This window comes from Polyodon spathula, chromosome 21 (genome assembly GCF_017654505.1).
Source record: "Polyodon spathula isolate WHYD16114869_AA chromosome 21, ASM1765450v1, whole genome shotgun sequence".
NCBI classification, from domain to species: domain Eukaryota; kingdom Metazoa; phylum Chordata; class Actinopteri; order Acipenseriformes; family Polyodontidae; genus Polyodon; species Polyodon spathula.
Window position 1 is genome coordinate 16,137,278 of NC_054554.1, and position 25,180 is coordinate 16,162,457.

The window sequence follows — 25,180 nt, forward strand, 5'->3', positions numbered from 1 at the left end:
TGAAAAATGCTACCACTGTACAATTTCTGGACGATGGAAGCGTGGTGTATTGAGCTGCGTGTGACTTATGTTATGATGCTACAATTCGGCGACTACTTTATCTGAAAAATACCTCTTGTCGTTAATGAAAGTCGTTAGATTTTTTGCTGGTCGCTTGACAATGTTTTGTCTCTGGGAAACTCAAAAGTCGGGGGATCTAGCGACAAAATCGCTAAATTGGTAACACTAAGTATACCCAAGTTTTCTGTAGAAAAGCAGAATATAGACACATTCCATAATAAGGATGACCAAAGTAATTCATAAACTGAAAAAGCGAAATCAATGTAATAAGCCAAACGTATTTCACTGCAAGCGAAAAAATATTGATTAAAAAAAAAAAAAGTGTTCCTAATTTGCAGGATGTCTTTCTTTGAAATTGTGGGTGTCTCTTAATAAAGCTTTTGTTTTAGTATTCAGACGTAAATCACGAGCATCAGTTATTTGCTCTTGGGTACTTTCTCAGCTTTCTTGGGCAGCAGCACTGCCTGGATGTTGGGCAGCACTCCGTCCTGAGCGATGGTGACCCCTCCCAGCAGCTTGTTGAGCTCCTCGTCGTTGCGGACAGCGAGCTGCAGGTGACGCGGGATGATTCGGGTCTTCTTGTTGTCCCGAGCGGCGTTCCCAGCCAGCTCCAGGATTTCAGCAGTCAAGTACTCGAGCACCGCGGCCAGATAGACCGGGGCTCCAGCACCGACACGTTCTGCATAGTTACCTTTCCGCAGCAGCCTATGAACACAACCAACTGGGAACTGCAATCCTGCTCTGGATGAACGAGACTTTGCCTTTGCTCTCGCCTTTCCGCCGGACATTTCTGTAGCCATGCTACAAATTTGCGCTATTCCTTTAAATAAAAATAAAAAAATAAAAAATAAAAGTTTTATAGTAAAAGAAATCTGAACGATATATATTTTGTGCTTTATTAGCAGAGTATAAGAGGCTAATATATTTCAGTAAACCAAATGTTTGCTGTAGACAGTCACCATTTTATGATATCGTCTTCTTGTTTATTATTCATTTACTTTTCTGCTGGCGTCTGGAACTGCTGTTGATAGCACTCAGATAGCACTCGGGGTGACCAGGAGAAAGCCCCGAGTACCTGTGGCCACGTTGGAAAAGAAGATTTTTCCAGCTGTCGTTGTGTTTATTGTGTCCTTCTACGAACTTACCATGGAAGCAAGAAACTGAACTGTGCTGCTGGTCGTGAGTACTGCTTGCATTCAAAAAAAAACCTGTTTTTTGAAAGTATAATTTTGTTGCTTATTTGACATAAATAAATTAAGGGGCATTTGTTTTTTTTTATTGTTGCCACTAACGTACCAGAGCGACAGTTCAGGCCTGCAACGTGATATTTCTTTTATGTTAGTGCACGTGTTCAGTACACGTGAGTACATGTGTGTGTGGGCCCACTGTAGTGCAATTGTTTAATTATTTTGTATGGCAACGCTTATTATTTCAGTAATTATATTATTTGTAATATTGTTTATATGTTATTTATTTTAATACATAGTCTTTTTCTATTGATTGTGTGTTTATGTTATTATTTATAATAATTCCTATTAAGGGGTACACATGTATTTAGATGTCCCTTAAATAGGTGGAGGCACCACATTAAAGAAACAGTACACATATATCTCTAACAGACAAATTATAATTTAAATAAGAATTGTGAACCCAGGCCTCCTCACTTACAGTGGGTTAGGAGTTTTGTACTCCAGACTCTAAGTGGGAGGGGTGTTACATAAATGGAGGCACCGCTGGGATGGGCTATTTGTCATTTTGTTAGAGAACAGAGTGTCAGTATTCTCTCAGTAAGCCCTGTATTGAATGCCAGTGCATCATGAATCAGTCAGCCAGTACCGCTGAGCGAGCACAACTGCTTAATTGGTGCAGAGGTGAAGAAATAGACTCAGCCCATGCAGTATTAGTGATTGGTGTACCGGAAGGTACCGATATAGCCTTTATTGAAGAAACCATGCCCACTATTAAGGTGTTTGGACACGTGAGAGTAAGAGGGAAAACATTTAATGCCCTTACAAAGAGTTTAATGGTACTGTGTGAGTGCTCTCGAATAGAGGACCCAGATCATGTCCACAATGAAGTACTGCCACCTGGTGATCTTGCAGCCTGGATGCTAATGTTAATCTATAGGTGGGGTTCAGTGGGCGGAGCTAGGCACCAACAGCCTATCATCTCCTTTCATCAATTAAATCTACCTTTAAACATTAGTCACCTCTACCTAGCTGTCTTGTGTTTTTTCATTTTGGCATAAACCTAAGCGATTTCAAGACCCATCAACTTTCGTATACCTCAATAATGAAGTATTTACAGTAGTCATCATCGGATTCAGAGGATTCCCAGGATTTTCTGTCATTACCAGATCATTCTTCTCCAGCTTCAATCCAGGGTCCATCCAGTCTCAGTTTTTTCTCCCCTTCTGGTATTTCAGTTACATCTGATCAGGCTCCCGATCAGGCTCTCGTCCAGGTTCCAGTTCAAATGTTGCCTACCGTTCCTGCCACTCAAACATCGAATCTGCGCAAATCCAAGCAACTTCGGCCTCAGGACGCCCCTCCGGATCGATTGTTTTTTAAGGACTGGCCCATGAATAAATTGATAAAAACCCTCCTTAAAAACGGTAATGCGATTCCAGCAGGGAGTGATAGAGAGTCTCTTTTTATTCTTTATTGCAATTCAGTCTCAGCAGAACCAGTCTTTCCTCCGAAAAAAAACATAATCAGCCGCGCCCAGCCAATTAGCGTCCTAAAACAAACAGCAGGCAGTCTATTCCGGATCAAATCACCCCCACAACTAGCACCGCTAACCAGCAGTCAGCCATTGAAATCCAACATTCGCAAATATTTAACGAGATAAAATCATTTATGCAGCCTTTTGCCAATACTCTATCTTCGGTCAGTTTTCAACTGTTGGATCTAGATAAAAGGGTGTCTAATATGCAACAGGGAAAACAATCTACAGCGCTGTCATTAATTCCAGCATCAAATACTGCAGCGCAGCCTACAGCTTCTTCCGGTCCAGCCCTAATTTCAGCCAGCGAAGCAGATCCTCCAATATACAACCTCGCTACTGCCTTACATACGGATCCTCCTCTCCAACTACAGCTAGACGTCACACTATATCTTCACAAATCAGACGTAACATTCTCGAAGGTAAGGACATTAATCTTGTTTCATTATTAACGATGACTTTGGAATTCTTGGACCATAGAGTAGTGGATTGCGGAGATTTGGCAGTAACTCTAAAATCCAGAGATCCCAGACTGCTTAAAAATCTTACATTAGGGGAATTTGTCCTTGTGTTCTCCATATTCAGAGATGTGTTATGCTCGGTATATCCCAACCGCAGAGCTGAATTGGACTCCTATGAATACTACATCATGGAGCTATCTGTCAGATACGGAGGGACTATGTTTTTTGAGTATCATAAAGCATTCTCTGCAAAAGCAGCAGCGATATGAGCAACTGATAATCACATCATCAATTTAGCACAACCTGACCCAGATGTATTTAACAGAATTTTTGGTGGTTTAAGAGCTAACGCATGTGGGGTCTGCACTTCAACAGCTCACTCAACATCCCTCTGCCCTAAAGCTGCAAGTGCATCAACTTCTAAAGCACCCGGTTTCGCCGCTAATTCATACAGATCTTCAGTACCTAAACCTATACATTCTTCAGCTCCCCTCCATCAATCCACAAGGAAGGACAAATACGGGCGCAGTATTAGATTTTCAGGAGGAAGACAAATCTGCAACAATTTCAATACTGGCTTGTGTTCGAATAGGCAATGCAATCTTATCCACATGTGCAGCAATTGCGGAGACGCTCACGCTGATACAATCTGCCCTTTAAAACGCAAGTGACTTTCCCTGATGCTCACAGTCTTTACTCCTATAAACATCCCGGCATTATCAAGTAAATTACACAATCATCCCGACAGTAATTTAATCAATTACCTGATCGACGGATTAAAAAATGTTTTTTCAGCCGGTCTGACTCAAATTCCTTCTTCCTCGTTCAAAAGCAAAAATCTTTATTCAGCAACTTAAGAACCACAATTAGTGCAATCTCTTATCGAAAAAGAAATTATAAAAGGATTTATAGTTGGTCCATTTTTAGCTCCTCCTTTTCCAGTATATAGAATTAATCCTATTGGCATTGCCACGAGGAAAATGTCGGGGAAAAAAGCGTCTCATTATTGATTTATCAGCACCACAGGGGTCAAGCACCAGCAGCATTAACTCATTAATTCCCCAAAATCAATTTTCCCTGCATTACATCACTATTGCAGACACAATATATTCAATTCAATTAGCAGGTTGTGGTTTCTGATTAGCAAAAGCAGATATATCAGACGCATTTAAAGTAATGCCAATCCATCCTTCTCTCCGTCACCTGTTTGGTATATGCTGGGAAGGGAAGTTTTATTTTGCCACCCAACTGAATTTCGGCTGCCGCAGCAGCCCGAACATATTTGATACCCTGTCGGAAACATTATGCTGGATTCTTCTTAATGTCTATCATGTCCCATTCTTGCTTGCTGGACGATTTTTTAGTAATTTCTCCTCCTTCAGATGCACCAGCAGAAGCGATTTCCAATCTTAAAAGCTTATTTTCTGAAGTTGGCTTTCCGCTTTCAGAAGAGAAATCAATCAGTCCCCTTCATTCTTTGAAATTCCTTGGAATCATTCTAGATACAGAAAAGTTTAAAGCCAGCCTGCCTGAGTCTAAACTTAACCATATTCGTTTGTTCATTCAGGATTTTCAGATTAGTAAAACAATTAAAAAACGGGCACTGCTTTCATTGCTGGGTTACTTTAACTTTGCAATACGTATCATTCCACAGGGGAGGATGTTTATATCTTGACTGCTAGCGCTGGCATCAACAGCAACAAATCTGGACTCCTATATAAATATCTCCTCAGAAGCTAGGAAAGACATTAAAATGTGGTCTGCGCTTATTCAGCACTGGAATGGTCTCTCTGTTTTATGATGATTTAATTTCATCTCCACATGATTGGCTTTATTTACTGATGCCTCATCTCTGGGATTCGGAGGTCTATTTAACAATCAATGGTTTTGCACTACATGGCCTGAGGAAATCGAAAACTTATCTCCTCATCGAAAATCCACAGCTCTGCTAGAGATATACCCAGTAGTAGCAGCTGCCCAGCTATTATTATGGGGTCATCTCTGGTCTAAGAAATCAATACTATTTTACCGTGATAATTCAACTACAGTGCATATTATAAATAAAGGACGTTCCTCTTCCGTTCTTATCATGCAATTGCTGCGGCGGCTAGTATGGATTTCAGTCTCTAATAATTTCCTAATACAAGCTTGCCACCTACTGGGCATTTTTAATAATGCAGCTGATGCTCCTTCTCGTTTACGATTTCCAAATTCCACAGTTTGCTGCCCACAGCTCTGCAATATCCAGCAGCAACGCCACAGTTCAATCAGCTGATTTTCAACTAAATCCAACTATTAATAAACTTCTTAATTCAGCTCAAGATTACATGACATCAGCACTTGCGCCATCTACCAGATCCCCGTACTCTACAGGTCGGGAATGTTGTGTAACTTTTTGTTACAAAGCAGGATTAATCCTACTCCATTCAACCAGGACTGGATCATGGCATTCATAGTGCATGCAAAGGACTACATCTGGCACCAGCTACAATCAGACTATATTTGTCAGGAATTCAGCATCAATTTCGCTTGATGTCAGTCAATTCCCCAACTCTATTATCAATTCCAACGGTTCGTCTCCTTTTACGAGGAATTTCCAAGTGCTCTCCAGCTCCTTCTTCTGCTCGCCTGCCTATTTCTATAGACTTTCTCAGTAACCTGATTTCAATTCTGCGCCATGGCTGTTTTTCTCCATTTGATGATTTAACTATGGAAGTCATATGTCTATCTGCATTTTTCGGGTTTTTGAGATGTTCTGAATATACAGTTCCTTCTATTGCCAGCTTTCCTACCCTCGGTATCCGCTGCAGTGAACTCAAGCTCATCCCAGATTCTCATTTCATCTTATTTCTTCGCATTTCAAAAACAGATCAACTGCGGTAAGGACAATGTATTCAGCTTTCTAAGATCAACTCTTCTCTGTTTCCCTTCACTTCCATGTTGAAGTACATTGCAGAACGCAAGGCCATTTCATCCTCCAACCCTTTGCTTATCAATTCAAGCCGGTCCATTGTATCAAGGCATTGGTTTTCAACACACCTTTCCACAGTGGTGTTCAGAGCAGGTCTTCCTTCGCAATTCTACACTTCTCATTCATTTAGAATAGGGGCAGCTACTTCAGCTGCAAAAGCCAACATTAACTAGCATTTAATAAAAAATATGGGGCGCTGGACTTCATCAGCAGTTGAAACTTATATTCGTTTTTCATCATCGGAAATATCCTCCACACATCAGTCCATTGCTAGTATGTCCGGAGTGGGGACGACCTTTCTGCCTGGGCCACCAAAGATTTCCCCTAAGAAATAAAATTAAAAGAAAGGGGTTTTTTCTTTCCACTGTACGGAGGGTCTTCACATAGTCATTAGGGTACAGTCTACTAACCCCTTTGTCACGTTAAGTGTTTGTTTTCTTTCTTATGCATTGGCGGTTCTCTTTTTTCTTCTTCATGTTGCGTCAGCGGGGAGCCGGGGGTCCATCTTTTGGGGGGTTAGTGATTCCACTTTCTCCAATCCTGAGTCTGAGCTGATGCTGATACAGCTGAGATTAAGGGAAAGTCTATCTCTGTTTTGGCTTTGATCTGCCCAGAACCACGTAACCCTGAACAGGTACCTGTCATAATTGGGACTAATGCAAGTATGTTTCAGCATCTAGCCAAACTCTGTGAAGGGACAGCTGGCCCTGACTTTGTTACCTCTTTGCATATCCACTCTTTGTGTTCTCAAGCTTACAGAAAACAGCGGGAACCGAAGAGTAAACAACAAGACGACTGCATCGGTCAAGTGAAGTGGTTGGGCTCGGGACCACTGACTATTGCGCCCAGAAGTGAGTGTAATGTTATCTGTGGAGTCCGCAGTCCCAAGCTGTTGGAAAAGGGCATCTTCATGATTGAGACACCGCCTAACATAGCACTGCCAAAGGGGGTGTTGGTACAACAAGGAATCCTACCAGCCTCAGCCATTGATGTCAACCGACTTACTGTTAGATTGAGGAATGAATCGATGAAAGAAACCCCCTTGCCTAGTGGGACAGTGCTGGCCCACCTATACAAGATGGAGACAGTAGCACAGGCTCAAAGACAGGACCAACAGATACCTGCCCTTGATCCCCAGCTGTTTGATTTTGGGACATCTCCCATTCCAGAGACGTGGAAGGAGAGACTGAGCAGAACACTGTCTGAACGAGTGTGGTGGGTTAGGGGAGGAAGTGATGGGACACAGGAAGCACGTAGTTGTGGTTGGAGTCTTTATTTATAATTCCCACAAGGAAAAAAAATGCCTCTGTTACCAGCTATGGTAAACAGAGGCTAAAAATGAAAACAAAAAAAAAGTACATAAACACTGTCACAGGGTTTTCCAGTATTCCACACCCCACAGTAGGTGACTCGGGCTCCCTCTTAAAAAAAAAAAAAAACCCAGGACACGTAACTCCTGCAGCTCCCAAGGATCTCAGGGGAAAAGTCCCGACTTGCAGGCAGCCGGTCTGGGAATCCTCAGTCTGAGTGTAAACAAAAGACAGACAAACCAAACAAAAGAACAAAACTCACAGAGCTCATGCAGCATAACTGTCTCCGTCCAGGATAGCGACCAAATGGCAGAACCCCACAGCTTAAATAGTGCTGAGTCCTCCCCCTACAATCAGTGCACTGCCCAACCTCAGCCAGTCGTCAAACGCAGCACAGCTGATTGCAATAATGGGGCTCAATCATGAGGTTCTACCCCAAGTTAAGATGGCCACCACCACTGTGACTTCTGCCCCAACCATGACTCGGCCATTCTCCTGTGTCTCGGTCCTTCCTGCACAGCGCTGCCAGTAGTCAGGAGGGCAAATTGCAAGAGGGACTCCTTTCACTACGAGCCAATGTATTCTCAACTCCTGAGTGGGACGTGGGACTTGCTGCAGGAGTTGAACTCCCCATCTGGCTTAGTGACTCAAGACCTTTCAGGGAGAGGTCACGAAGGCTTGTCCCTGACGATATTGAAGATATATGCCGGCATTTGCAAGAGTTGTTGGCAGCAGGCATTATTAAGGAGTCTTGTAGCCCATATGCCTCACCCATAGTTGTAGCCAGGAAGAAGAATGGATCAGTACTAATGTGCATAGACTATCGCACTTTGAACAGCAGGACCATACCAGACCAGTACACCATGCCGCGCATTGATGACGCGTTGGACTTTGTCTGGTAGCAAGTGGTTTTCAGTACTAGATCTGCACAGCGTATATTACCAGATACCTATGGCAGAGGAAGACAAGGCGAAGACAGCGTTCATTTGTCCTCTCGGTTTCTATCAATTTGAACGTATGGTGCAGGGTATCACGGGTGCCCCAGCCACTTTTCAGCGGCTAATGGAGAAAGCCATGGGGGATATGAACCTTCTCTAAGTGTTAGTCTACCTTGATGACATAATCGTATTTGGTAAGACGTTGGAAGAACATGAAGAGCGACTTTTGAAAGTTCTTGATTGGCTGGAAGAATGTGGCCTGAAAGTGTCAATAGACAAGTGCCAATTCTGTCAGCCTCAGGTTAAATATGTTGGCTATATTGTCTCTGAACATGGTTTAGCAAGAGACCCTGCAAAAGTAGAAGCCGTGGCCAATTGGGAGCAACCTATCAACCTGAAGTCATTAAGATCCTTTCTGGGATTCTGTGGCTATTACTGTAGATTTGTGGCAAACTACTCAGCCATTGTCAGACCATTGACAGAACTTACCAAAGGCTATCCACCAGCACAGCATGGAAAGAAGACCTCCAAGACAGTGAAAAGCCCTGCCTTAAAGCGTCAGAGCCCTTTGGAGACTGTTGGAATGATCAGTGCACCGAAGCATTCCAGATGATCTTTTGCTGCCTTACCAATGCACCGGTATTGGCTTTTGCTGACAGTACTAAGCCCTACATCTTACATGTAGATGCAAGCATGCATCTGGGTGCTGTATTAAACCAGGAATACCCTGAAGGTTTGAGACCAGTAGCTTTTGTTAGCCGAAGTTAGCCATGTCTGAACAGCGATACCCAGTACACCAGCTTGAGTTCTTGGCACTTAAATGGGCCGTCGTGGATACATTTCACGATTATCTCTATGGAGCCAAGTTCACAGTGAGAACAGATAATAATCCTCTTACCTATGTTTTGACAACAGCAAAGTTGAACGCTACAGGTCATAGATGGCTTGCAGCTCTTGCCAGTTCACAGAGATCACCTGTTACCCATTGGCTACCTAGTGAGGATGCCTGTCAATTCAGGAGTGAAAAAAACATCACTTAGACCTGTCACCAGAACACAGGCGAAACGGTACCAGAAGCAGGAGGTGCCTAATAACGTGACACGTGAAGATGAAAGCTATGAAGAAAAGGGAGACACTTCATTAGAGTCTGAAGATGGAGGAATGTGCTACCATGACCATCCCATTTTAAATGAGAGCATCATCGAGCCCACTGGTTCTGACATGCACCCAGAGATTGGAACTGACCCTGATGGAGCAGAGCTTGTCTTAGAAGATAGCGGTGCCAGTTCTTCCCAAGAGCTTGAAAGTTCTGACTGAGGGACTGCCTTGGAGGAAGAGAACTCCCAACACCCAATTGAAAACCCTGTGGTGGACACAGAGCCTAACGAGGGAGACGTCTCTATATTGGTGGAGGGTGGGGATCCTACAATTGAACATCGTGCTAAGAGAGAAGTGAAGTCTGTCATCCGTTTAACGTATGATGAGCCAGGAAAACCTTCTGATGTGCCTTTGACCATAATATACTGGGGAATGGTCATTCAGATCAGTAGCAGCTATCTTGAAGTGCCATTAGCCATTAGCAAAGTGTCACAATTGTAGCTATAAAGACAACCATCTGGTAAAAAGTTAAGTCTGATGGGGACATCCAGACATTCTAGAGGGGGGAGGATGTAGCCCTGCTGCAAATTTGCTCTGTTTCTAAATAAAAATGTTGTATTTCTTGTAACATAGTTAGAATGCATCAGAATCACATTTACTAGCTTGCTACACCTAAACACAATTCTATTGGACAGGTTTCCCCTCTGAACCAATTAGCCAACAGGTTGGAATTTGGGGGTGGGACTTAGCATTTTGATTGGGTTTGTGCGAGAGAGAGAAAGAAGGTTGGAGAGTGTGAGGAAAGATAGACTAAACGTGCGAGAAAGGAGGTTCGAGAGAGTTCAAAGGAACAGACACAACGTAGGGAGTGAGAGTTGTTTTATAGTAAAAGAAATATTATCTGAATGATATATTTTGTACTTAATTAGCAGAGTATAAAGGCTAATATATTTCAGTAAACCAAACTTTCCATTTTATGGTATAGTCTTCTTGATTATTATTCATTTACTTTTCTGCTGGGGTCTGGAACTGCTGCTGAGACCCAGATAGCACTCGGGGTGACCAGGAGAAAGCCCCGAGTACCTCTGGCCACGTTGGAAAAGAAGATTTTTCCCAGCTGTCGTTGTGTTTACTGTGTCCTTCTACGAACTTACCATGGAAGCAAGAAACTGAACTGTGTTGCTGGTCATGAGTACTGCCTGCATTCAAAAAACTGTTTTTTGAAAGTATAATTTTGTTGCTTATTTGACATAAATAAGTGAAGAGGCATTTTTTTTTTTTTATTATTGCCACTAACGTACCAGAGCGACAGTTCAGGCCTGCAACGTGATATTTCTTTTATGTTAGTGTATGTGTTCAGTACACGTGAGTACACGTGTGTGCATGGGTGTGTGGGCCCACTGTAGTGCAATCGTTTAATTATTTTGTATGGCAACACATATTATTTGAGTAAATATATTATTTGTAATATTGGTTATGTTATTTATTTTAATACATAGCCTTTTTCTATTGATTGTGTGTTTATGTTATTATTGATAATAATTCCTATTAAGGGGTACATGTGTATTTAGATGTCACTTAAATCGGTGGAGGCACCGCATTAAGAAACAGTACACATATATCTCTAACAGACAAATTATAATTTAAATAAGTATTGTGAACCCAGGCCTTGTCACTTACAGTGGGTTAGGAGTTGTGTACTCCAGACGCTAACAGGAGTGGGAGGGGCGTTACATTTCTGTACAATTTTTCAATGTATAATTGTAAACCACAAACATAAACGTTGTTGAGCTGAATATATATCCTCTGAGTCACTGATTGGTGAAACCGTATAGTACTTAAGTGACGTATCACAGAGCGTGTCGACAATGATTGGCCTTTAGTATTAAAAGTTGTGGTGGCTCTTTTAAAAGTCACATCAGATTGTTCAACGCCTTTGAAGAGCTGTCCGCTTTGTCTTTGCTACTTGAGGTTTAGCGGCTTTCTTCATGCTCTTGACTGACTTCTTACCCGCTGGTTTCTTTGCCTTTTGGGGGCTCTTTGCAGCTTTCTTAGCCGCGGGTTTCTTTGCTTTCTTCTGGCTCTTGGTAGCTGCCTCTTGGTTGCAGGTTTCTTTGCTGGAGCTTTCTTAAGCAGCTTTTTGCACCGCTGGCTTCTTCGTTTGGGCGCTGCCTTCTTTTTAGCTGCCTTATCCTTGGCTTCAGCCACTTTTTTGTTGAGCTTGAAGGAGCCAGAAGCGCCGACGCCCTTGGTCTGCAGCAGGGTCTCCTTGCTCATCACACTCTTGACTGCAGTGTTGACGCGGGAGCTGTTCTTTTCCATGTCGTAGCCGCCGGCCGCCAGAGCTTTCTTGAGCACAGCCAGAGACACCCCGCTGCGGTCCTTGGGAGCAGACACTGCCTTGACAAGGTCAGACACGGCGGGGCCCGCTTTCTTAGGCATACTAGCGGTTATCTTCTTGGCAGTTTTAACAGCCTTAACCGGAGCAGGGGCCATTTCGGTGGGTGCTGCGGAGCAACTTATGCCATTTCTTAATTGGAAACACAAACAAAAAACCAGAGAGTATTCTGTTAGAGAAACCACTGAAAGTTTAGGCGCCAGCAGAGGGCTAGATTTATCCACTCGTTTTACTGAAAGGTAAAATTGGTTCCAGTTGTTTTCTTTCCTCAGTAAACTTTTAAATTAACAGCGAAATATTTACAAAACAACCAAACAGCACCAGATATCGAATACAAAGCATAATGTTTCCGTGGTACGTGCATATTTAATAAGAACTATGTACTATTTTTGATTGAGAGCATCAGAAGTTCGAAATACCGCAGCGAAAGAAAGCAACTCTAATCGTACTTCATTACACTTAGTTTGAATAAAATTATATAATTACTACTTCAAGTTGGAGTAAACTGAAGGACATATAAGAATGGACTAGCCAGAGTCGTATTTAGTGTGTATGATATGTGAGATGCCTAAAACTGTGGATTTAACAGATTTATGTGAGGGGAAGTTAACACACTTTTCAACATGATGCCAAAATACCTCTTTCTAATTGAATCGATTAATTATTATTATTTGTTTGTTTTATTTTATTATTTAGCAGGTCTTTGTGTTTGGGGTTATAATTAGGGTTATATTTCATTTCCTATTAGTAACACTGGCGATGCAAATAGTAAGGGACCACTTCTGTGCATGAATGGATCGTAGAAGGATTACATTAGTAGCAGTAGTAATATATATATATATATATATATATATATATATATATATATATATATATATATATATATATATATATATATATAAATTGATTACAAATGAATTATCAAGACATTTTGGACTCTAAGTCCTTCATCGGCTGAATAAAAAAAAAAAAAACTGTACCTTAAGAAGTTGTATAAGTGAATACATTTGAGATAAAGAAAAAATTAAAATAGATGCGCATTAAGAAACTTTTCGGGTTTTATTCTTGTCACGCTGTACAGTGGCTGTGTTTTCAACCCGTCCTTTTCTATTTTATAAATGAACCATGCCAGCTAGAAGCTTTTGTATTTTATTGGTTATAAGTAGGTAGTGTTTAGAATGTCTAGAAGAGGCAAAGGTGGTAACCGTAAAGTGTTGCGTGATAATATCCAGGGAATCACCAAACCTGCTATCCGCCGTCTAGCTCGTCGTGGCGGAGTGAAGCGAATCTCCAGCCTGATCTATGAGGAGACCCGCGGGGTGCTGAAAGTGTTCCTGGAGAATGTGATCCGCGATGCCGTCGCCTACACCGAGCACGCGAAGAGGAAGACCGTCACCGCCATGGATGCGCTGAATGCGCTGAAGCGCCAGGGTCCACTGTATGGATTTGGAGGTTAAGAAATAATGTGTTTATTCGAATTGATTTGGAAAACAGGCTCTTTTATGAGCCACCCACTACCTCATTTTAAAGAGCATTTTCCGTTACAAAAAGCAGTAATCCTACTCGGTTATGCATTGAAAAAATTAACATGCCTGTTGCCACAATATATATTTTGAATATGTGCATGTGATACATTTAGTGTTGTACACCATTTATTTGTTATTTGCCCATAAATATTTAACAGGTTTCGGTTAAAAACATTCACCACGTAAACTTTAAAATTAAAACGGTTTAACAAACACTTCATATCCCAAAGCACCAATGTTGCTTTGTTTAGCATGACTTCTAATAAGTCCCTATGCTTAAGATTGACAGAACAGATTGCTTTGAAACCGAGTTTTTAAAAAATGAAGGTCACCTTTCTGGTGTCGTTCTCACATTGGGTTAAAAGCAAGAAAAATACGTCACTACTGACGAGTCAAAGTGCTCCATTTTAGTGTTCTCATTTACAAATATATTATAAACCACTGGATCTTCTGATAGGCTGTACCCTTGTGGACGCTGAATTCCAAGTTTGTAGCTACATTATTGCAAATGAAAAGCGTTAGGAGGGACAGCCGAAGAGAAACGCCAAAGCCGAAATTTATACCTGCCAAGAGCCAGGCTGAATGCAAAGGAAAGAAACGCATAAAGACCAGGAAGGGAGCTATAGTTAGGGTGGCCATCTGGTTCCAGATTTACCGGACGCTTTGAGACAGAACGGATTTTCAAAATTCCCCTTAAACTGAAAGTTTCAAATCCCGTTCCTTCACAAAGTGTCCGGTAAATCTGGAGCCATATGGCCACCCTAGCTATAGTATATATGTGTACGACGTTCTAAAGCAGGTCCACTCCCACTGGCATCTCTTCCAAGGCGATGGGCCTCATTAATTTGTTTGTCAACAACATTTTCGAGCACATCGCGGGCAAGTCCTCCCGCTTGACAAGTTTATAAACCAGATATCTATAGAAAGAATAATATCCTATGATTGTTTTCAATGATGGGTAATAGGAAATGGCACATGTAATCTGTGGTGTATTATTATGTCCATGTGAATGAAACCAAACTTGCACAAAGTTTTCAGTATTACCGTTGTGCACACTAAATATGTTGCTGTTTTATAGTAGCTTTTAATTTTGTGTTTAATCTTCCAACTTTTGACCAAGGGAATACATGCTCCATTTAGTTATCTAGATTCTGTATTCCATAATTTCATACTGGTCGATACTGTTTAAATTTGAATGCATTATTTATAAATAAGTTGCATTTTAAAACCAATCTGCTAATGCATGCAGGATAATTGCACCTGGCGTAGTGAAGAATTTCAGTACGTTGTTAATGTTGGAATATAGATTATAAAACATATAGATCAAAGGACCCTGTTGGCTCAAGCTGCAACAATATTGGTAAACCAAAACAGATGATCATGTGGAACTAATTGCAGAATGAGGTTGAATGTGCATGTGGAGCATAGATAGAGAAAGGGAGGCTATTTTATTCTCTTCACAACCTCCATCAGCTATGCAAAATTGAAATAAAAAATTAGAATCACCACACAAAACAGGATATTAAAGTTTTGTATTATATATATTTTTATTTTGTTAAATATAGACATCTTTACACACATACACACACACATACACATATATATATATATATATATACACACCCACACCCACATTGTTTATTGTATAAATACATATATAATTTCTATATGATAGTTTAAACATTTAACTCACAAACAGTAGTTATAACCAAGGGGATATGTGTTCACTTTGTGATCGCACAAGCACAGTTAAATATTTAAATTCTTGTGCAAGCCAGTCACAGACAAGGCCATATAAAGTGTAGAAAAGGAGGCACACAATTTACACATCAAAAACAGACTCCATAATCAATTTGAAACACACAAGCTAGGGTTGTAACCTTAACTGTTTTTTTTCCTTGTAAATACAGTTCTTAAGATAGGAGATGGACAATATCGCTATCTTCAGTTAGGCCATTCATTTCCAAGCCTCATATTGTGCAGTAGTTGTTGTTTTCTGGTGGTTTTTTATTTTTTTTATTTTTGCACCAATCTATGTTTCAGTTTTTCTACACTGAAATATCTCTGATTTATGAGATTAGAGAATGTAAGTGAAATGTTCTGGTCTGCAATGTATGCAAATTTATGAAAAAATGTAAACCACCACCAGAAGGAAAGCACAAAACCAGGCTACATCATGCCTGTTTCCATCTAAACAATATGTCAGGGCATTGCCATTCACTGTGTATCGCCATCCACTTTCTCTAAATAACAATCAATATTAAATAAAACTGTGATAGGAATAAAAATATTTGCAACTTATCAATTCCATTAATCTATTTAATACTTATATATATATATTATTTAGACATCTAAAAACGTTCACATTTACAACATCCAGGCACCACAACACAGATAACCCATTTAAAAAAGAGCACACTTTATTGAACCCTTGACAGCGACTGCATGTCTTGTTAAAAGAGGATTTGATTACCTTTCACAAGCCCTTTAGTGGCAACGTAGCAGTGGCATTGCAGAGGTAATGTAGCAGTTCTGCACAGAGGCCATTTGTAACACAAGGGTAGCTACAACAGAATTGGTCCTATCTGGGAGTGAATTGATCTAGGGAGGTATGATGGAGTTTGCGCTCTTAGAACATGCAGATGCCAATCAAGCTTAACTTGGCAGGAGAAAAACTGAATTGAGCAATGCAAAAAAAACAAAACAAAGTGGAAGTGAATCAAACAGGAAGATATAATGTTAAAAATTCCATTACTCCTCAATGACGGATTTTTTTTTAATAATAAGTTTTTTTCTGTGGCAAATGGGTGCCATTGGATGTATGTATATTTAATTTAATGTATTTAGTTTTTCTACTGATGTATAACGAATTCACTTCTCTAAACCATCTACAAAACAATACATTTAAAAAACACAAGCTAAAGCAATACAGTTTATTGAAAATAACCTAAAATATTAAATTACTTATAATTATCAACTTGTATGGATCTCTCTTTCTCAACTAAAGCTTGATCAAAAGTTACACATATCCTTAATGTACTAAGTGTGTTTTTTTTTCCAGGGCAAAAAAAAAAAAAAAAGCAATGCGCTGGAACTAGGGGAGGCCTGGCTTTGCATGGCTTCCATCATATACAGGGATTAAAGTTTTGTAAAAATTGTTCCAGTGCCACTGAAAAATGTTTACGTGACACACTGTGTAAGGTTGATTCTACTGTACTTTTTACATGAGCATGCCCTAGTGTACAGGATAATACAGGGAGTGCAACAGTTAATACACTTTGATAAAACTTGATCTGTATGTGACTGGTTACTAGCTAATGTATCTTTACAATGTAAGCAAAGTCTTTTACAGTACAGATCTGCCGAGTACACAGCAGGCAATGTCTACATACCTGTAAGAACATTATACAGGTTGTCTTGATTTACCTTTACTAACTACTATAGTTTTGCAATGTGAGCATTGCCCTGTGTGCAGTACAGTGAGGCTCTGTCGAGCACAGTTTGAGACACTAGAATCTATCTTTAAATACAGTCCAACATAATAATAATAATAATAATAATAATAATAATAATAATAATAATAATAATAATAATAACATCATCTAGATCTAGATTTGACCCTGGCTAACAAGACACAATAAAATGATGGGTGAAAAATAAGCATAGTTTTAATAAATAACTTAACATTATTTACAAAATATATACACAATAACTATCCATGTTTTAAAAAATAAGTGAGAAAAAACATACAGTAACAAAACTTAGGAAAATGTTAAAAAGCACTGGTTCCTATTGCCACTTTCATTTGACAAATATCAACAAAAGAAGTGAAAAACTCACTTAGAATTTTTGCTCACCAGAATTAATGACAGTTAACACTAGGTTTTTTTTTGTCTTGATTAAAACCCTACTCTTTTTTTTTTTTTCTTTCAACAATTGAAAATATCGCCAGAAAATTGTGAAAAAAACAGTAAATCAGGAGTTTTGTGTAAAGTTAAAAACATAAATAAATATGGATACACGCTTAGTAATAACACAAGCAAATACAACAAGTGCAACAATGGTAAAACAGCAACAGTATTACAATCATTACAATGAAATAAAATCGGATATACACAACTAATCTGCATTTCACATATTTTGTGAACATTTAATTAATTGTAAACAACCGTTTTTATATATACTGAATATCTTAGCAGCAATACAACACAGTAATTACATGTTTGTGCAAATAGAATAAATCTATTGTGTATATGTGTGCAGAATGGTATCTCTAGCCGCTGTACTTTCACACAGCATATGCTTAAAACAGCATTATCCCATTAGCAATTAAGTTAAACAGTTAAATGGGTGTTTTAGCCTCAATGGTTTATTTAAAAAAAAAAAAATCCTGCATTAAACGGTCCATCACTAAAATGATAACTTAAAAATAAAGGCATTTACAGCATTTAGTCACACAGTGGCACGCTATGCTCACAATCCCACCCCCATAACACTACTACAGAACATTTTGGTATATAACCTCTACCTTACAAAGACAGTTCCCAAGTTTCAATATCCACAGTTGTGTATAGTGCTGAAATAATGTGCTGAGGCCTCAAACTCGCAGCTTTTTGTAGCAGATTATAGTCAATCAATCATGTGACATGCAGATATGGTCATCAACAGCTATATGTGCATTTCCGCATGGCTTATTTTGTGCCAGTACCAAAATCCAACACTCAAGTCGACTAGAGTTTTAGTTAAGTAAAAAATGTAACAGAAGGTGAATGTTGTATGTGTGGCAGGGTAACTAACAAACTTGCCAAAAGTATAAGGAAATATTTCAACCATGATTATACGATAAATGCCTTGCCACACTACTGTACCACGAATAGGTTTATAAATAACCTAGAATATACCATTGTATAGATACTACACCTCAGGGAAGGTATCCGTCATTAAAAAAAAAAAAAAAACAGCGTCCATTTTAATCATAAAAAACTCACACCAGATCGCAATGCCGCCATCCTCAAAACCCTGCTCTGTGGTGGATTTCTTTTCACTGTATATGAATAGTCTATAGTGATGTTATTAAGAGGGCTAATATATCACCCAATCTGGAGGGAAACACCTGGATTAATACCTCATTTAAACGGTGGGACATAAAGTTTCTGGATAAAATCCAAACCTTGTGTTTACAGTATATACACAGTGTCCTGGAAACAGTGTTGGACTAACACCTTTGGTTTGTGGTGCTAAGGGACACTTGTTGCCTATTTTACCCATGACTCAGACCACTTGCTCACTCAAATTCTGGATATCCATGATTAAATGACAACTGTAGTCATTATACAGTAGCTTGTTACCTATTTCAGAAGAAGAGCGATCCCAAGTTATATTAAGCAAGAGGTCTGAATCACATTAACTGGCAATGACTATCTCAGCATGGCTGGTCAAATACTTTTTTCAGGACACTATATAATGCATCACACATTTCTGGCATTGAATCTCACATGCTGGAGAGAGGGGCATTTGGTGCTTCTTCATCATTCAACTTTACCATTGGAACCTTCTCCGTAGGGCTACTAGGAGGTAGGGTGACCATGCCTTCTTGTGGGGGAGAGCCTGCCCCTTGGCTGTTGCCCCCGGCGAAGCCTTTGCTGATGTCATCGAAGGTCCGCCCCCTGGTCTCAGGCACCCGGAAGAAAGTGAAGACAAAGAATAATGCTAGGATGACAACGAAGATAATGAAGACATAGTCTCCGCAGAGCATCTGAAAAGAGAACAGCAGGGAAGAGAGGCCATTAGAAGTGATTTATTTTTGATAAAAAGATTCATAAGAACATTTATGAACAAAAGGAGGCTATTCGGACCGGCTAGTTGATCTCAAAACTTTGTAAGATTGTTAAGATTTCAATCAAGTCCTTTTGTACATCTCTTTAAAAATTTCTCATTAAAAACTCCTCTGCATTATTGTGTTTCCAATATGTGAATTCCTCTTAATGGAACCGACACATTTTAACACTTAAGGTGGAGCCCACACCAAATTCTGTGGTATAAGAATGTTAAAAAAAGACTCATGTCATCACTGAAGACATTAATAAAGACATCTAGTTGGAAAGTTTCTTCCAGTATTAGGTCTTTTTTATAGCTTTAGATGATCATTGTGCAACACGTAGTAAGTTCTGGAAGGAGCCACTGTTTGTGTTGTTGACTTACCTGTACATAGGGGAACCCCAGACCGACAATGAAGTTGGCTGTCCAGTTGGAGCAGCCGGCTACAGCCATTGCGGCCGGCCTTGGACCCTGGCTGAAGAGCTCGGCTACAATAAACCAGGGGATGGGGCCCGGTCCGATCTCAAAAAACGCCACAAAGCCAAAGATGGCTATAATACTCAGGTAGCTCATGGACTGAATCTGGTTCTGTAAAAACAGCATGATAGAGAGACTGAGTTTAAATAGCGGTAAGAAGAAGGGTTTTTATGCTCTCCTTCGACTGGGTATCAGTTGTGATCCCATCGTCAAAATGTGAAAGCAATTTGCTTTTAATACATTGTCATTGTGTGCCACTGTCATTGAAGGCATTGCATAGAATACAGTGGAACAACTCTGTCAATAACAGTCCATTGTGCCCAAAGTGGTGCTACTATTTCCCCTTTAATGTAATTGGCAATAATTCATTGGCACTGAAGTGGCAGTGTCTGCCTGTGCATCTGCATTACCACTGAGGATCCCTGGATGAGGAACATACCGTCAGGACGAGAGCAATGGTCATCAGAATTGCACAGAAACCCATCCCAGCCAATCCCACGAGGTGTAGAGTCCTTCGTCCCACCCTCTCAACCAGAAAGAGCTGAAGAAAAAAAAAGTTAAACTGTAACTATCTGTTACTTCTCAGGTTCGCATATAGATAGGGGTCTACCTAAATCGCGATTTCATGTAAATCATGAAATTGAGGGGTCACCGCGAAATTGACCTCTTTCAGGAGCCGATGCACACAAACAAGTACGGAGAGGGGGGGAAAAGAAACCTTGTTTAAATGAACTACTGCACAACGCAACTGACGCAAACTACGTGTCTTCCTTCTGTCGATAGCCCTTTTTTATTCCTTAACCGTCCTGTGTGCATTGCACTGAAGCAAAAAACAAACAAACAAAAAACATCCAAATAACATTTACAAAAAATATACTCCGAAGTGCTTAACGTTGTTGTTTACTATTCAAATGACAATGAAGTTTTAATCAGCCTATCAGTGCGTCTGCTGCTTTTCTGTGACCTGTACTGTGCAGTAGGGCGTGGGACAAAGTTGGTGCTGCACTGATTTCATTTAGGGTGCTAAAAAATCTAGTTTTCAGTATTGGAGGTAAAATAGTAGAAATGGACAACAAAGCAAAAAATTAAAGTATATTTCGGCTGATTATCGTTTCAAGATATTTCCCAAAGAAACTGTACCTGCAAGGTAATTGTCTTCCATTTCTTAATGTGTCTTTGGAGAAAATATGATCGATCGATTTAGCTTCCGAATCACACACTAAACAAAAGGCTACTTCAGAGGCTGCTGAACAGAATGTAAAATAAACAGCTTTCAGAAAACAAACTAGAAAGTCAGCCCAGACAGAAAATATTCCTGTCTGCAAGTTAAATTAATGCTAAACCCATCTAGCAGAGCCACCTCGCTTCAACCTGCTGCTTACTTTTTTGCAGTTGGAATTTTAGACCCGAATAGCCACGTTCTCTATGTTTTGACTCGGTACTAATAAAATAAATTATTGGATGGGAAAATAACATTACAACGAACGTGTTGCATATATGCCTTTATTAAAGTATGTCAGATGCCCTTGGGTAACTAAGTTTTGAGGCTGTTTCTAATCGATTTCCAGATCTGTATAACTTGGCAAAGCTTTGCGTTAACTTCCAACCAATTCAGTGGATGCAGAGCGTGCAGTCTCAATGTATGGGCAAGTCAACTGCAGGGGGATGTTGCATGCTTGCCTTTAAATGACAACACTCTGTTTTAGTAAGGAAGCAAGTACCACTATTTTTAGGCTATATAGTGTTCTGAAATACTGCCTACTTCGGTTTATTTAATGTTTAAACAGGTCTGCGAAATGTCCGCAAAATCCTAATTTTATTCCGCAACCAACCATGAAAATATGTAAATTTACCGCGATTTAAGTAGACCCCTACATATAGATAGTTCATTCTAACTCTCAATCAGAAACTGTGAGAGACTATACTATAAGCTAAGTAAACAATTTAGTTGTCAGGCAGTGTATAAAGTGTAACATCATTCCTTTTTAGGAAAGAAGCAGGCACAGTGAGTGAGCCACGGTGTCTTTACTTGTAGAAATGAATTGTGCTTACCGATACAACAGTGAATACAGTATTGACAACTCCAGCACCGATTGTAGCGTAGATGGGTTCTTTAACTCCAGCAGTCTCAAAGATGTTCGTTGAGTAGTAGAAAACCTGCGTGGGGGAGAGGAAAACATCAGTACAGGATGTTAATCACAATGTCTGGCAATGCAAGTCTATGTGTAATAACTTTTCTGAATAATAAAAAGATAATTTTCTTTCAACAACATTCTATTAGGTCATGGTAAATATGTATTTATGTATTATCTATTTGTTCATTTGTTTATGTATTTATTTAAAACATGTTATAAGTAAATAAAGTTCAATATTCAAATGATTTAACTCGTAGATAGTAAAAAGAAGTTCTAGCTAGTAAACAGGAAATGGTGGTTAGTCAACAGGAAGTACTGACTGCGTTGATGCCGGAGAGCTGTTGGGAGAGCTGCAGGACAATGGCGATGATGATTGGCTGACGGTAGCTTGGGGAACGGAACAGCTCTGGGATGGTCACTTTCTTCTCCTGCATCATCTTCAGACTCTCATCTTTCATCTCCTGAAGATCTTGCTGGACGTCTGCAGTGCCCCGCAACTTCTTCAGAACTGCGCAAGATAAAAAACATTCCTATGAGAACTCTAGACTCGTTTCAAGATGAAACAGGGACTCCAAGACAGGTCTCAGTTTTGTACCAATTGAAGAAAATCAATTTTGGTATGCAGAGTAAATAAACAGTGGCTGTAGTTAACACAATATCTTCACGAATCTTACCTGATGTGCATTTCTTTTCACTGTTGGTAAACATGCATTTTCATTTTAAAACATGATATGTGGTATTACACTATGTTAAAGAAATCTCTGTTTGCACCAGGTCGTGTTGAACTGCCTTAGTCACCTGGAGAGTGAAACTGTCCCCCACCCCTTCAATCCCTTCTTTCCTGTCATTAACATACTAGCTGCTTCCCCTGTTGACTGACATGCTTTTACCAGTAAGATGCTTTTGATCGTGAGGGGAAACAATTCAGGAAGGGAAGCAGTAAAAGGCTTCCTGGGAGGAAGGCATGGAAAATGAGAACGTTCTTTAACCCAGTGCAGTACCAGGTATCATCACTTCAAAAGGCAATGCACCCTTCATACAACATGTGTTTGTTTAAAAACTGCAAGTAGCCAATGGAAGGGCACAACATGTACGCCACTGTATAACATTTTAGGTGCACTTATGGGATATTGTATATTAAAATCTTCTTCCTATTACCAAGCTATTTTAGTAAGCAGGTTTTCTAGGTGGAGGAAAAAAGAGAATATAAATGTCCTGCCAGTGGCTCTGTCTTTAACCAGCTGGATATGGAGATACTCACTCTCCTTGGCCTTCTCCTCTTGGTTCTTATTGATCAGTAGAAACCTGGGGCTTTCAGGACAGAAAGGCAGAGCGATAGTTTGGATCAGAGCTGGGATGACTGTAAGACCCAAGAGCACGGGCCAGAGGGACTGAGAGCCCAGGATAAACTCCAGACCAAAAACCTATGAGGGAGAGACAGGAAGAGAGGGAGAGCAGCTCATCAATGAGGGATACATTCCAGTAGGACAGAGACACTACACAGTATTCTCAGTGATCTGCAAGGAGCCATATACTGTATGTGGTGAAGAGTTTATAAGACAGCTATTAAGATCACAGACAAAAAAGTAGTTTGCAAATGTGTTACATATGCCCCATGGACATTCTGCCCAGAGTATATATATATATATATCTATTCAAGAAGAAGAAGTACGGTCCAGGCTTAGTTTATCTCCCTGAGTACTGAATGAGTAGATCCCAACTCCAACATTTCAGAACCCTTTCTCAACACGCACACGCACACACCACACGTTATATTGCTCTCTTTCTGGGTGCATTGTACTGACTCCTGCCGTTTTATTTTTAATTCCAGATACAAACACACACACACACACGCACAAATAGACATAGACACACATACTGTGCACACAGACAAACTAACAGACACACATGCGCGCACACTCACATTCACCACCACCTACCTGTGCTATGAGGATGCCAATGACAACTCCCAGCTGATGAAGAGTCCCGAATGCCCCTCGCAGGGAGGTGGGGGAGATCTCTCCAATGTACATGGGGACCATGCCTGTGCTAAGACCACAGAACAAACCGATGGTCAACCGGCCCACAATCAGCATCTCAAAGGAGGCAGCCAGCTTGGAGAAGCCCATCAGAGAGCCCCCTATGATAGCCAGTACATTGACCATGAGCATGGAGTTCCGCCTGGAGGAAGGAAACCCAAACACGAGATACAATGTAATTCCATGACAGTCTACTCTAGTGATCTTAAACTGCAGTTGCAATGTAATTTTAGTACAGACTAGTCGAGTGATCTTAAACTGCAGCTACAATGTAATTCTAATATAATTATAATGTAATTTTTCTTACCTGCCGAACCGGTTGACAAACACGCCGACAGAGAATGAGCCAATCATGCCGCCAACTGAGAAGATAGCCACAGAGAAGGACCAGAGTGTCGTGCTGAGATTGTCTGTGATGAACTCAGCAGTGCGGGCCTTCCAGGTCTCATTGTGGAACTGCCTAATGATCTGAGAGAGAAACAGAGACAGAGAGTTAGTGTGAAGCCACTCGTAGCAAATGCAAAGCACAACATTGGGAGTTATCCTGCTAGAATTTCCTGACGCTCAGCTCTTATTGACTCATGTTACAACAATGGAAATAAGGCTCCTTTTGCTTAGCAGTTTCACCCATTCCAGGTTTTAATATGTGCTTGATTAGCTTCAGTGTAGAAAATGTATGTAAGAAGCTCAGGTATGTCTTATTGCTAACTGCTATGCAATTAGAGTCCATCCCTCAATTATATTCTAGACACCCAGTATATTCTGGACATTGAGGACCTTTCCCAATCTGTAAAAAATGCTTTTTTGAATGTTTGGATTAGATGATAAACTTAACTCTTATACGTTTCCAAACAGTGATTTGTATAGTTGCATTAAATAAAGATTTATTCTGCTTCAGCGTTATGTGTTATAACGAGGTGATGTGTCTGCATACAGTAACAGCACCAAAAAATAAATTGCAGTAATAACTTTTCACCACACGGTGGAAGCGACACCCTATGAAAGGGCTACAAGTCACCAACACCTCCCCCCAAGTACCAATTTGTTTCATATTGGATTTCTGCAATTGTAAACAAAATCAGCATGTACACAATATTTTGGACTGTACTCATTAAAAAACTGTTAAATGAAACATAAATACCATTTTGAAAAAACAGATACGCTAGAAACAGCCACTTTGTGGCTTGGTGATCCTGTTCATTATTAAGTATCATTATGTATGTGGG

At 40.2% G+C, this 25,180-nt stretch overlaps 3 protein-coding genes and 1 pseudogene across 4 annotated transcripts in view; 1 reads left to right on the forward strand and 3 right to left on the reverse strand.

Annotated features, from left to right (window-relative positions):
* Positions 1-476: 476 nt before the first annotated feature.
* On the reverse strand, positions 477-1,266 carry LOC121296707 (histone H2A-beta, sperm-like). Its single transcript, XM_041222477.1, has one exon. It carries the CDS (start codon positions 858-860, stop codon positions 477-479), a length of 384 nt encoding a protein of 127 aa, XP_041078411.1. The 5' UTR covers positions 861-1,266.
* A 10,223-nt stretch (positions 1,267-11,489) lies between these two features.
* LOC121296708 lies at positions 11,490-12,058 on the reverse strand (annotated as a pseudogene).
* A 1,080-nt stretch (positions 12,059-13,138) lies between these two features.
* Positions 13,139-13,417, forward strand: LOC121296102 (histone H4-like). Its single transcript, XM_041221304.1, has one exon. It carries the CDS (start codon positions 13,139-13,141, stop codon positions 13,415-13,417), a length of 279 nt encoding a protein of 92 aa, XP_041077238.1.
* A 1,695-nt stretch (positions 13,418-15,112) lies between these two features.
* LOC121296379 (solute carrier family 2, facilitated glucose transporter member 1-like) overlaps positions 15,113-25,180 on the reverse strand; it is a 13,965-nt gene continuing 3,897 nt past the window's right edge. Inside the window, exons 3-10 of one of the 2 annotated variants that reach the window (XM_041221871.1) lie at positions 24,262-24,422; positions 23,856-24,096; positions 23,177-23,339; positions 22,236-22,423; positions 21,833-21,937; positions 20,220-20,321; positions 19,688-19,891; positions 15,113-19,241 (exon numbers count right to left, since the gene is read on the reverse strand). In XM_041221871.1, the coding sequence (XP_041077805.1) occupies positions 18,978-19,241; positions 19,688-19,891; positions 20,220-20,321; positions 21,833-21,937; positions 22,236-22,423; positions 23,177-23,339; positions 23,856-24,096; positions 24,262-24,422 (1,428 nt within the window). In that variant the 3' untranslated portion in view covers positions 15,113-18,977. The remainder of the gene's footprint in view (positions 19,242-19,687; positions 19,892-20,219; positions 20,322-21,832; positions 21,938-22,235; positions 22,424-23,176; positions 23,340-23,855; positions 24,097-24,261; positions 24,423-25,180) is intronic. The other variant, XM_041221872.1, reaches the window with a different exon arrangement.

Excerpts from the sequence above, each read along its gene's own strand:
- LOC121296707 (XM_041222477.1), bottom strand. The coding sequence starts at position 860 with ATGGCTACAGAAATGTCCGGCGGAAAGGCGAGAGCAAAGGCAAAGTCT.
- LOC121296102 (XM_041221304.1), top strand. The coding sequence starts at position 13,139 with ATGTCTAGAAGAGGCAAAGGTGGTAACCGTAAAGTGTTGCGTGATAAT.